Source organism: Amphiura filiformis, chromosome 12 (genome assembly GCF_039555335.1).
Source record: "Amphiura filiformis chromosome 12, Afil_fr2py, whole genome shotgun sequence".
In the NCBI taxonomy this organism is placed as follows: domain Eukaryota; kingdom Metazoa; phylum Echinodermata; class Ophiuroidea; order Amphilepidida; family Amphiuridae; genus Amphiura; species Amphiura filiformis.
Window position 1 is genome coordinate 38,744,130 of NC_092639.1, and position 12,017 is coordinate 38,756,146.

General features: G+C 37.3%; 1 protein-coding gene across 1 annotated transcript; it reads right to left on the minus strand.

Annotated features, from left to right (window-relative positions):
* Window positions 1-3: 3 nt before the first annotated feature.
* LOC140166804 (hyalin-like) lies at window positions 4-5,838 on the minus strand. The gene is made up of 8 exons (XM_072190293.1): window positions 5,781-5,838; window positions 4,642-4,776; window positions 3,318-3,586; window positions 2,744-2,819; window positions 1,890-2,141; window positions 1,186-1,434; window positions 817-1,044; window positions 4-194 (listed from the first exon to the last, which is right to left on the minus strand). The coding sequence occupies exons 1-8, from the start codon at window positions 5,836-5,838 to the stop codon at window positions 4-6; spliced, it is 1,458 nt and encodes a 485-aa protein (XP_072046394.1).
* Between the last annotated feature and the right edge of the window lie 6,179 nt (window positions 5,839-12,017).

A 12,017-nucleotide genomic window follows, 5' to 3' on the forward strand; every position in this document is an offset into this window, starting at 1 on the left:
TGTTTATGACACCATAGTAGACCCGATTGGGAAATGTTGTCCAGGGACGTGTGTGAAGTCGGTGAGCATAACACGGCCGGAATCGTCAATTGCTGTCGGCTTACTCCAATAAATTGATGGTAACATTTTACCAACTTCAGCAGAGGCGTGGATGTCGGGGACGCAATCAAGTATTGTTGGCGGTGTGTTGTCCTCTAAAGAGTAACGCAACATGAGTAGATTGTTTTCTTGGATTGGGGTTTCTTTTTTAATTTAACTTGCCATTTGTCAAAACGGAAATAAATAACAATAATGTCACAAATGTGATTTATACACGTGGCACGTCCTGAGCCTTAAAAAGGGTCTAAAATGTTAATTTTTTATTTGTTATCACTTGTTGGGAGTGAAAATATACATAATTATGCACGCGTATTAAGATATTGATGCGTTTAATGCACGCGCCCCGAAGGGTATTATTTTGAACAATTTTTCGAGCAACAAGTGAGACGCAGTTGCATACGCGATCCAGTGATTTTTGCAATTTTTACAACAAAATTGTCGCTAAAAATGTTGGAAAATGCAAGCAAATATAAATGCATCCATCCGCAAGAAAAATGAACGCGTCCGAAAGTACTGCGCGAACTGCGCGAAGTGCACGCCTGTGCAATTATAAATATATTTATGCACGACTAGTACTTTACTAAAATTTATGTATGAATGTTTGCTAATTTAAATGAACAAAATCGGGTTTATGCAAGGATCCCTACGTGTATAATAATAATAAAGGTAATATAAACAACCGGGTAGAAATATTATACTACGATATAATTTACTTACGTATGATGTTAATAGTAAAATTGCAATAGGCAACATTTCCTGAAGAATCCGTGAATGTGTATACGACTGGAGTTGTTGTTATGATGTATGTACCAGGAGCCAATGATCTTGTACAGGTCACGTTGTTCGAGAGGTCAGATGTAGTAGGCTCTACCCATGAAATGTGTCTTCCAACAAATGAATCGGTGTCATTTGGGCATTGGGACACTTGGGGAGGCACACTATCCACTGTCACGTAAAGCAAATAAGTGATCAAAGTAATTTAAATAGGCGAATACTCATTTGGTCGACTTTTGACTAATTTCCGAAATCTAAACTTACAAAGACGATTACACAATTCATGCACTAACATAACTATCTGTAACATACCAATTTCCACTGTAACAGAAAAGATACAGAAAGCAGTGTTATTTGCTGTATCGGTGAAGTTGTAATTCACTGTTGTTAATCCAGTTAAAAACTCCGATCCTGGGACGTGCGATCGTGATCGTTGAGGCGTTCCAGAATGATCAGTAGCCGTAGGCTCTGTCCAGTTTAGCATTGTCCCTGTTGTTCCAAGCTCAAATGTAGCGATAAAATCATTTGGACATCCAGCGATGTCTGGTGGTAATGTATCAACTAAATAAGAAGAAATTATCAATTATCAGCAATTTTCATTGCATTGGAACATCGTATCGAAAAGGAAGCTATGAAGCCACTTGTTCAACTCTCCATCAAGTATATTAAAGTAATAGGTGAATATTTTTTTAAACTGGGAATTAAACGCGAGCAACTGTTGACACTAAGCACATGATTACCAAATTAGTTTTCTTAATTAGCAAAAATTAAGAAAAAAATAAATAAACAAGAAAAAATGAAGTGCTAGCAAAATACAACGAGCACAAAATTAGCAAATAGTCGTAACTTTTAGTACATATTTTTTCATTATATTCAAAAATAACCACTAAATACTCCGACTCTAATACTTCTTTCTTCGAAACATCCCCAAAAATATTTAAGATTAAACGATGTAATATCCAGAAATTCGGGATAATAATAAAATAAAAAGTACGACAATGAACGAATGAACGAACCTGTTTCTATGTTCACAATAAAGTTGCAGGAAGCAACGTTGTTATAAGCGTCAGTAAATGTGTAGCGCACATCCGTCAATCCAACAGGAAAGTTTGCCCCTGGTTGATGCGATGTCATTTTTACTGGCGTTCCAGAACTATCCGTTGCCGAAGGTTCAGTCCATGTTACTGCTTTTCCTGTCATTCCCAATTCCATGGTTGCATCTATGTTACTGGGACACCCAATAGTAATCTGCGGAGGTGTTACATCGGCTGTAAAAGAGAGAAAATGTTGTAGATTCTACATGACCAAAGAATGTCCCTTAAAGAACCACCGTCTCGATCGACGGTGTTTTTACATTCTCAATACTGTGTTTAAGCTTTTTTTTTTTTAAACCAAATATCTGCTTGCTACTTTGTTAAATTAGGAGTGCTGTTATTCTAAAAAATGGGGACTTTGTAGACGTCATAGTCCAGTAGTTCAAAAACTCAATGGTCAATATATTTCTTTTTGTTTCTTAACTTGTTCGTTTGTTTGTTTGTCTTTCAGGAACATATTACTTTCAAACACCGAGACGCTTCGTAAGATTGGTAGAAACTTTTGATGTGTTTGAATACAATTCATTTCTTTACATTAGGGCTATTTTACTGAGACCTTAATGGCAGTATTCAATGATGAACATTTAATTTGAACATTTACTCTTTCAATGGGTAATCGTCCTTTGTACCGTAAAATTTGAGCCATCTGATCAGGTTGGTTTCTAGCCGTTTCCAAGAAAATATGAGAGCTAACAACATCATTTTATTACCACTGCGTATGAATCTGCACTTCAGATTACTAGTTTCAATATATCATTTTAAAATTAAACACTTACCGCAATCAGAAATTACAATGTCATCTAAAGCTATATCTCCTTTATAGTCTGACCCTCTGTACCCTACAAAAACAACCTACAAGTAATAAAATGCATTAATCCCTATGTAAATACCTCACCCTAAAGCTTTCGCGGAGAGTAAAAACAACACACAGGCGTATGAACATGATAAAATGTGCTTGATTTATAGTTTGTCACATAAGTAGGTTTTGAGAAACGTTCTCTAAATTTCAAATTTCTACAGAGTTTTTAAATGCATTCTCATTGGTAGATAGACAACACGTGATAATTTCCATTTCTCTGCGCGTGCGAGGTAAACATGGCAAGGATATCGGTTTTGTTCATACAACATTCTGCATTCCCAATTAAATGCATAGGGAATAAATATTCACAAATGGTATCTGGTTTTTGTTTATTTAGAGTAGCAATGTAGGCCTACAGCCTATATTACATTTGAATACTACATGTAGTAACAGGTCATGATAATAACACATATATTGTAATAAACGATTTGCTTTCCTTTAGAATGATCTATTATATACGGTATATATACACATTGACAGGCTAGACTCACCTGAAACTCCGTTTGAGGTGCATATGACAAAGAAGCAGAGTACCACTGATTTCCTTGGTTTCCTGACCGAGACCACAAGGACGAATCTCCTCCAACAACTGTCCTTGCATAAACTCGCAATGTGCCCATACCAGTTCCATACATATGATACCAGAAATTGATTCTGCATCTAGGGCCTCCTGCGTTTCCAGGAATTGAAGGGCTTATCAAACGAGCAGTATCGCCAGCAACTCTGGGGCTACTTGTTTCGGTATAGATGTAGTAGCCACCTGTAAAAATGAAGTTGAACTCCAACCTCAATACCATACAAAATTGCGTAACCATACTGAGGTTTAGTGGTACTCAATGGTTTCTTGCTTGTTAATGTTGCACATACACTAAGATTATTTTGCTTGAAGAAGGTTTGCAAGGAAAAGAGGCTAAGAATGAAAAAGAAGCTAAAATAGTCTCATTTCGCTTATTCAAATCTATTTTTCCTAAACAGGGCCCGCTCGCCCTCAGTATTAAATGTCCTAGGCTTTACTGGCTTCACTGCTTAAGTGAAGTTGGAGAAACATTAGTAAAGGGGACGAACATATGTCACAGGCCGAAGTGTCCATATCGCTTTCGTAGCTATGAGGCCAGACTCTTTCATGAATGCTGCTGCTGTGGGATCGCTAGACCGCCTCCACAACGAGTCTCTTACCTTCCTGGTATTGAATAAAGCCGGTAACCATTTTTAAACATGGGTGGGGGTAGGCAATAGGGGTGAATAGCCTTACGTAACTCCACAACACGTTGACACCACGGGGACTCGAACTCACAACCTCTCCCCCACCTTTTGGAAAGGAAGTACTCGTTAGCAAAAGTATTTCTGTAATACCCTTCACACTATACATTTTTATTAACGAAGCATTACAACACACAGCATGCACAGGTTGTCAAGGGTATATATATAAGGGCCAGTTTATAGCTAGACGCCCTGCTAGACGTTTTAACCAGTAGCGTTGTCAGCAGGGGGCAGTGGGCAGACTGCCCCCTCCCCCGACACCTAAAATGGGGGACGGAGAAGTGGAAATGGGGACGAGAAGAAGGGGAGAGAAAGAAGGGGAAAGAGAAAGAGAAGAGAAAGGGGAGGAGAGGAAGAAAGAGAAGGGAAAGAGGAAGGACAGGGAAAAGAGAAGGGAAAGGGGAGGGGAAAGAAATAAAGACGATACTGACGCCCCCCCCACCCCGGATTGACAATGCTGGCTACGCGCCTGGTTTTAATGTTGGGTAGAGTAGCGGAGAGTTTGTAACATCGGAAAAAACGACGGACTATAATACGTATTTAGATTGTACTCACTGCCAGTTGTGTGGTCGCTGGAAGGACCAGTACTACTTGATGGTGTACCACCACTATTCCGAGTCCAGTCAAACACATCATCAGTTGTTTGAGTGTAACCACAGAGAGAACTTTCAAAGTTGCAGGTTGCTAACGCTGAAAGAAGATTTCGAACATGTTAAAATTCCATCTAATTTCATGATTTCCAACAGTATGCTTCAACTTTATTTATAAATATGTATTTCGTTATTCCGCGCTGCCACAACAGCTTGTAGACAGTAAGTCTCGAAGTGACCTTATACACAGCTGGTGGTCTTCCCCCGGGGTCTTCCTGTACATTTGAATGCATTGAATGCAAAGGCGATAAACAACACGAGACTGCTGTGCAGCAAAATGGTCATTTTTGTTTAATTATGTAAAAGCGTATTGTAAACGTTTCCTTCGATAGATATTTTTTCCGTCGTCAAATACTTTCAAAAATGTTGTTTTTCGATAACATATATTACAAATTCAAAATCCCCCATGTGAAATAGTTTTCTATTCAATTAATACTTAAATGTGATGATATTTATCTAAAAAGTTCCTATCCTTGTGGTCAATGGCATGACGATTTGGTCACGCTTGCTGGTCTTGGTCCCGGGGTCTTGGTATGTTGTGCCCATGGGTCACGTGCGTATTTATAGATATAGTCGAAGTATACTCTCGAATATAACAGCAGTCAAGTTAGCTCAATCGATAAGGCGTTCGACTATGTAAATGTACGCGCCCGTGTAAATTGAGTGAACTTGAAATTCCCCTGGACAAGGAACTTACTGCTAATTGTCTCGTTGTAACCCGTACGAAACTCGAGGAGCTGGTCCTGGTTGCGATGGTTATTTGTGGAAAGTCAAGGGTGTGCGCTCTTGAAGCAGCAAAGTTCCTGCGTTGTTGTTAAATGGTTTATGGAATGATGTGGGCCGTAGTGAGCAGCGACAACATGTAAAGTGTGCTTAGGCTTGTGGATCAACGTCTAGGCGTTGTACCTGTGCGTAGCGCACTAGAAATCACTGCGCTTTTTTTTTCAATTTGAAACACGTACTTCACAAAGACCGACTGGTTTTTGTTCTGAACTTTAACTAAATTTTTAGATACAAAACTGACGATTCATCACTTAGACCTACCTTTGAAGATGGTTACACTGACACACAGAAGAGTAAAGGTAATAGTGCGTAAACCCATGGCTGCGCGGTATATACCAGATTGATCTATACACACCTATGTCATCAACTATTATGCTTTAATTCTGCAGTTTACAAGTCGTTTGGATTGGCAACTTCGGGTAATTACCAAAAGTTTTGAAAAAGATCAGGACTTTCGAAATATTTGATTACTGTTGACATGTAAAACGACACTTTTTCAAGAAAACCGCGAGTTCCGTCCTGACCGTTACATTACATGATGGTATATTTTGTAATTGACAAGAGTTTATTGACAGTAGTATTATAGTGCAAGAAACAATGATTTCAGTAAAATGAGGTATTCCTCAACAGGGCAATGGCGCGATGTGATTGGTTGCCGACAGGGGCTATTTTAACGTGCCTCCTGGCACGTTCGTGCAGTGAGATTAAAAATCCGTGCAGTGAGAATTCAAAATCCGTGCTTAAAATATATATACGCCATTAAGATTCAAAACTGCTGTTTGGGCCAAAATAAAATAAACTTGCTAACTTTTGCATGCTTTGCGCACACTGCTGGTCCATCAAATACCAGTCGTCACCTTCAGTTTGAGCTAAAATAGTCTGAAATTTTGAACATTTTTCGCGCGCTTCGCGCGAAAATGTCCCAGTAGAATCGGCACAAAATGCTCGTCCTCCCCTTTAAATATTGATGCTTCAACATCTTACTATGTTCCGGTTTGAGGCCAGAATCATGACAATTTTAAAGAGCACACCGCTAGCTAAATCAACGCGCCATTCGTGTAACCCTAGTGATTAAAAATACAAAAACTGTTTTGAGGTATTTTGGGCTGCTCTTTGGACAACCAGAGAGAGTCAGCTCTGGAGAATGGCGTGTTATTGTTTAAATCAAAATGTAAAGCCTATGCATGAATTTGAATCGCCATTGCCAAAGTCACATTTGTACAATTATCGAGAAAATCGGTCCGCGAATTAAAAAGCGGGTAAAAACAGGTTTCCAGCCTTCAGTTCAAGCCAAAAACAGTGAGGGCGTTGTTAACGGGCTTGTACCGGGAAAACGAGATGAAAGACTACCCATGCATTGCAACAGTGTAGCTTAAATTAAATTGATATGGTGTAATTTTGGTCTCCGACATAATGCAACATAATGTAAAACATTCATCGATTTGAAATCGACTGGTTATTATCAAATATTTGAGATATTGCCCAAAAGGCCTCCAAACGAGCGAAAATTGGAAATTATGGAAAACTTAGTGTGAAAAACAGGCTTAACAATGCAAATGCGCCTTTTCTAAACCTATACTCGAGGAATCCCCTTTTAAGACCATATATAATTATTGAAAAATGAAAGATTTTGTCAATGCACAAAATTTACCCTCATTATTGCCATGTCAAAATTTAGTATTATAATGAATTGTAGGGTATGAGCCTCCACCACATGTATTGATGGATTGTAGACATCCCCGGGGCTCCAAATACCAGGACAAAATTAACTAAAAGCTGTAAGGTGCATCTTTTTTGGCCAGGTTTTAGGCCACAATAATTATCCACATTTGGCTCATTTCAACATTAAAAATGCACATTATCGCTCGCTTCGCGCGCATTAGTCCCGGTAAACTAATGTTAGTGGCATATAAAATACCAGGTCAAATTGAAATTGTTGCCCCACCTGGCCGGTCCGCCTAAAACTAGAAGTCTACGCGATCGAGGTCACAAATGTAGCTGGTCTGTCTGAAAGAAGTACGTGAGGTCACAAATGTGTCACCAAGATGAGAGACTTTAACGCGTGATTTTTAAAAATCTCGAGCACAGGCAGCGGAAGCGGGGGGGGGGGAGACTTCCCCCTAACAGAAAAATGAAAGCAATATTTGCCCTGTGAATCTTCCCTTTTAGTCCTAAAAATACTGTGTTTTGGGCCAAAAATAGGGTAAAATTGTACAATTTCGCGCGCTTCGCGCGCATTGGCCACACAATACCGAACTTCACACCTTCGATGGGGGCTAAAATCAAACCGGCACAAAATATGCTTGCACCTCTAAATTTTAATAGTAATGCTTCCGCCACCACTGTTTGCCAACGTGCAGTGACTTTTTTCGCCTAAAATAGCCCCTGGTTGCCAACCTGCGTAGAACGGCATTATTGATTGCCAGCGCAGCAGTTCTGGGAGGTTGGACGCCGAGGATTACACGGAAGGCGGATCAGTTATTGTTGACATTTTTTGTGTGTTTAAAGGGGTGTAATGCATGGTTTTCATCAGTACCCCTCTTCTTTTTTTGTTGCAAATGAAGTACATAAATATGTTCATCACCTAATGTCCTGAACTTATAAAATATCTCTACATACAAAGTGCTTTTAAACCATTTTAGTAAATCATTTTGGCCCTATATATTTTGTTTACTGTATCCTAGTAACTCAGATGCGTGTTTCATAACAAACGATAATTTATCCTATTCAAGTAGAGTACATGAATATAATACATTAAATCCTTTGATATACTATCTATAGAAAATGTAATCAGCCATGCATGCTAAATAACACTGAATAAATTAAATAAGCTCTTCCACGGTGGGTGCATAGCCAATTTAATACTATGTACCTTCTATGTGTTGTTAGGAAAAGAGATTTAAAAAGGCTATAGGTCATCATAGATCAGGTTATAGGTCATTTGGTTCAAATCAAATTTAGGCATCCACTTTGAATACATGTGATAGTCTGTGATTTCATAATAAGGGATCAATTTTAATATTTTTTCTTTTACTGGATAAAGGTGTGAGGTGGATATATTAACATACCTTGGGATGTAAATGGTGAGTACAATTTAGATTGCCTAGTTGAAATGGATTGGACAAACAAATATAAAATAGTTACCAAAATCACAAAAGTGAAGCTTACGAAAAAGAAAAACTACCTAATATGATGGTATAGGTGACAAGAAATGATTTTTTTTTTCAACATTGCTGTAGTGTTGTTGTGGTAACCTGTTATCTATGGCTTGAATTAAGTTTCGGTGAAATAATGTGGCTAGTTAAAAATACAAAATATAGCTCAACATTGAAAATAGAAGCATTTTAAGCAGATCGTTTTTTGATTTGTGTGGAGCCCGGTGTGGAGCACCAAGTTCATGAAGTCATAAAAGAAATCAGGAACCACCTATTCCCATTTTACATATCAACATTATTTCTCTAATGCGTTAGCAACACATATCCAAAATGTTAACGAAATCCGTTGTTAGTAAGCTTTCCAAAAAGAAATAATTTTAAAACATCAGTGATGTATCACCTATTGGCTTCTACCTTTAAAAGCATGTACGCTACATTGATACCGATGCCACCAATAGAACGAGAAGATTTGCCCCTTCATTTTGCATTCCACTTTGTCCAATTTTTTCTTCTCATTTCTTCACAAAATGCAAAAATAAAACGTTAAAAAAATGCAATAATGGGTGTAGTACCCCCTTAAGATTAAAACAGGAGAAAATGTGTTTATTGAATGATTTTCTGAAACTAAAACTTTATCCAATAGAGGATATACTTTGGCACAGCCAAACCATATGTTGATATAATTATGTAGAAATGAACCATGCACACTATTATTTTAATGAACAACTTAGCGGAAACAGGAAACTAAAGAATTATTGTGGAATTCAGGAAAAAATAAGTCTGATTACACAAGATCATGCAGTCACATTCAAATTCATTATACATACATTTTGTACAAGTTATCTGAAAGGTCAAATCTCCCTTAACAAAAATAACAAGAACGTTGACCTTAGTTTATATTTCTTGTTGGCAATAAAATATAATGTTTCCCTGTTTGTCTTAACATGAGTAATGTAATTTAGGGGTGTTTTTTAAAATTTTGCACACATAAATACAGTTATTTTGATTTAATTGACAGCTTACTACTCAGATCTGTTTTGTGAAAATCAGAATAAATAACGAAAAGTGTACCTGCAATATGATTGTCGACTAGAATTGATGTTGCACACTAAAAGTAACAATTGGTGAATAACTCGTTTTGGTGCATTTTTCGATTTCGAGATGTGAGTAGGCCTAAGTCATGTAAGACACAGTTCCTATACATAGCGAATCAAAATCAACTCACTGAAATTTGAATATAATTGTCCAAATCTATGTGCTACATACGGGAAAAGATGCGTCAACTTTGCTAGTCGGCCGGATTTCATGTTATAAAGCATACAGAAATGTGACCCGCTCTGACAAAACCAGGAACAAGTCGCATTTTTGACATTTCATGATTTGAATAAAAATCTAAGCACTAGACAACTAGAGCGATAACCGCACCATAGCTGAACCATGTGGCTTTGGCAGTATATTGTGGTAGGCCTATACCACTGTCATTCACCCGGAGTCTGCAATGGACATAATCTCGAAATACTAAGAAGGTATGACCACCCGAGTGGTGTTAATGAAAGAGGAAAAGTAAAGAATATAAAATAAACTAGAGCAACTGAAGCATTTTGAAAACTTGACCTTTGACCCCTTTATTGCCCCTTAATGACCTTAAATGAATTTTAAAATATTTTCAACATGTTTAGAATGTCATAAGGATCATTGCGTTTAAATTTCAGTTCAATCGGAGCATTTGGGAAAACTTGACCTTTGACCTCTTTATGACCCCTTGATGACTTTAAATGAATCTTAAAATATTTTTTAAATGTTTAGAATGTCATAAGGATCATTCCATTTAAATTTCAGCTCAATTGGAGCATTTTGAGACCCTTGACCTTTGACCCCTTTATGACCCCTTAATGACCTTAAATCAATTTTTAAATGTTTGAAACATGTTTAGAATGTCACAAGGATCATTGCATTTAAATTTAAGCTCAATCTGAGCATTTTCAGTTAAAATGACCTTTTTTGACCCCTGTGACCCCTGGATGACCTCCGACGTTTGGAAATATTTTTATTATATTTTTATGTTTTCCTCTTTCATATGACACCACTCATGGGGTCATACCTTCGTGGCATTTAGAGATATGTCCATTTCAGACCAAATGGTTAGTCAGTTAGTAAGCTAGTAACTTAGTAAGTTAGCTAGTAAGTAAGCTAGTAAGTAAGCTGGTAAGTAAGCTAGTAAGTAAGCTAGTAAGTAAGCTAGTAACATTCACTCTTATAGGCTGATACCATTTCATGGTTCAGCAAAAATTGTGGTATTAAAAAATGATACCGAATTATATAAATAGCATAAAAATCTTTCAAGATATGGATAATTTTGTAAGTGATACCATGATATTTTTGCCAAATTGCTAGTCTGGGTATTTGGCCAATTAGTTTCCTGTCTTACACTGGATTGAATAGGGATTATCATAGTTCAATTGTTATTTATTGATTAAATAAACCTCTTTTTAATAAGTTTTTTCAGTGATTTGAAAGTCGACTTAGTCTCACAGTAAAATACCATGAGATTAAGAATTCCAAAATTCCAAAAATGGGAATGTCATCTTTAAAGGTCTATAACTCAAAACCATGTCTGGCGACTTGTCCCGGGTTTTGTGGGAGCTGGTCACATATAATCGCTAGGTCTGCCAGCACGTGATTCCTAATGCAATAAGGTTTTAACTCACTTCGTTTTAAAGGCATATACGTCCCGTGACGTACGTATTGCATGAACCAAAGTATAATCTTTTAAACGGATGTCATTCACCTACAGGTTGGAGCAATGTAATCATTCTGATCGGCTATCTGTTACAAAGTATCGTGGATAATAGTTCAACAACAATATACATTTCATATCTCACTTCCTCATCAGTTACATATTGTAAGGTCCAATTTATGCTCCATAGTTAATAACTATTAGGCCTATATCACTTACACACAAACCTTGTTCATTAGAAAATAATACTTTTCAATAATTTTACAATTTATCAAGCGTTTTTCCCCTTTCAACAACGCTATGCCATAAAATCGCGCACTGTGTGTTTTGGACCCTTTACGTATTCGCTGTAGAAGTGACGTAATAATCGGATTTTGAGTTTTCGGTACTTTTAGGGATTGAAGGTGCCCGCTCTTTCTAATTACGCAAAAGCAAATTTTTTGACAAGTCTAAACCGTCATATGATATTTCGATGAAAATATAATACTATGTTGGTATGCCTCATTTCCACAATATAATAATGAATTCCGCTTTGAGATAATGCCAGAAAGTTGTGTTAATCGAAAGAGTATATACATTTAGTAGTAAGTTTTTGTCTCAATTACA

Coding starts and splice junctions, on each gene's coding strand:
- LOC140166804 (XM_072190293.1), bottom strand. CDS start 5,838: ATGGGTTTACGCACTATTACCTTTACTCTTCTGTGTGTCAGTGTAACC. Junction 2,820..3,317: donor CACCTCAAACGGAGTTTCAG/GTGAGTCTAGCC, acceptor TATTACTTGTAG/GTTGTTTTTGTAGGGTACAG. Junction 1,435..1,889: donor TATTGTGAACATAGAAACAG/GTTCGTTCATTC, acceptor CTTCTTATTTAG/TTGATACATTACCACCAGAC.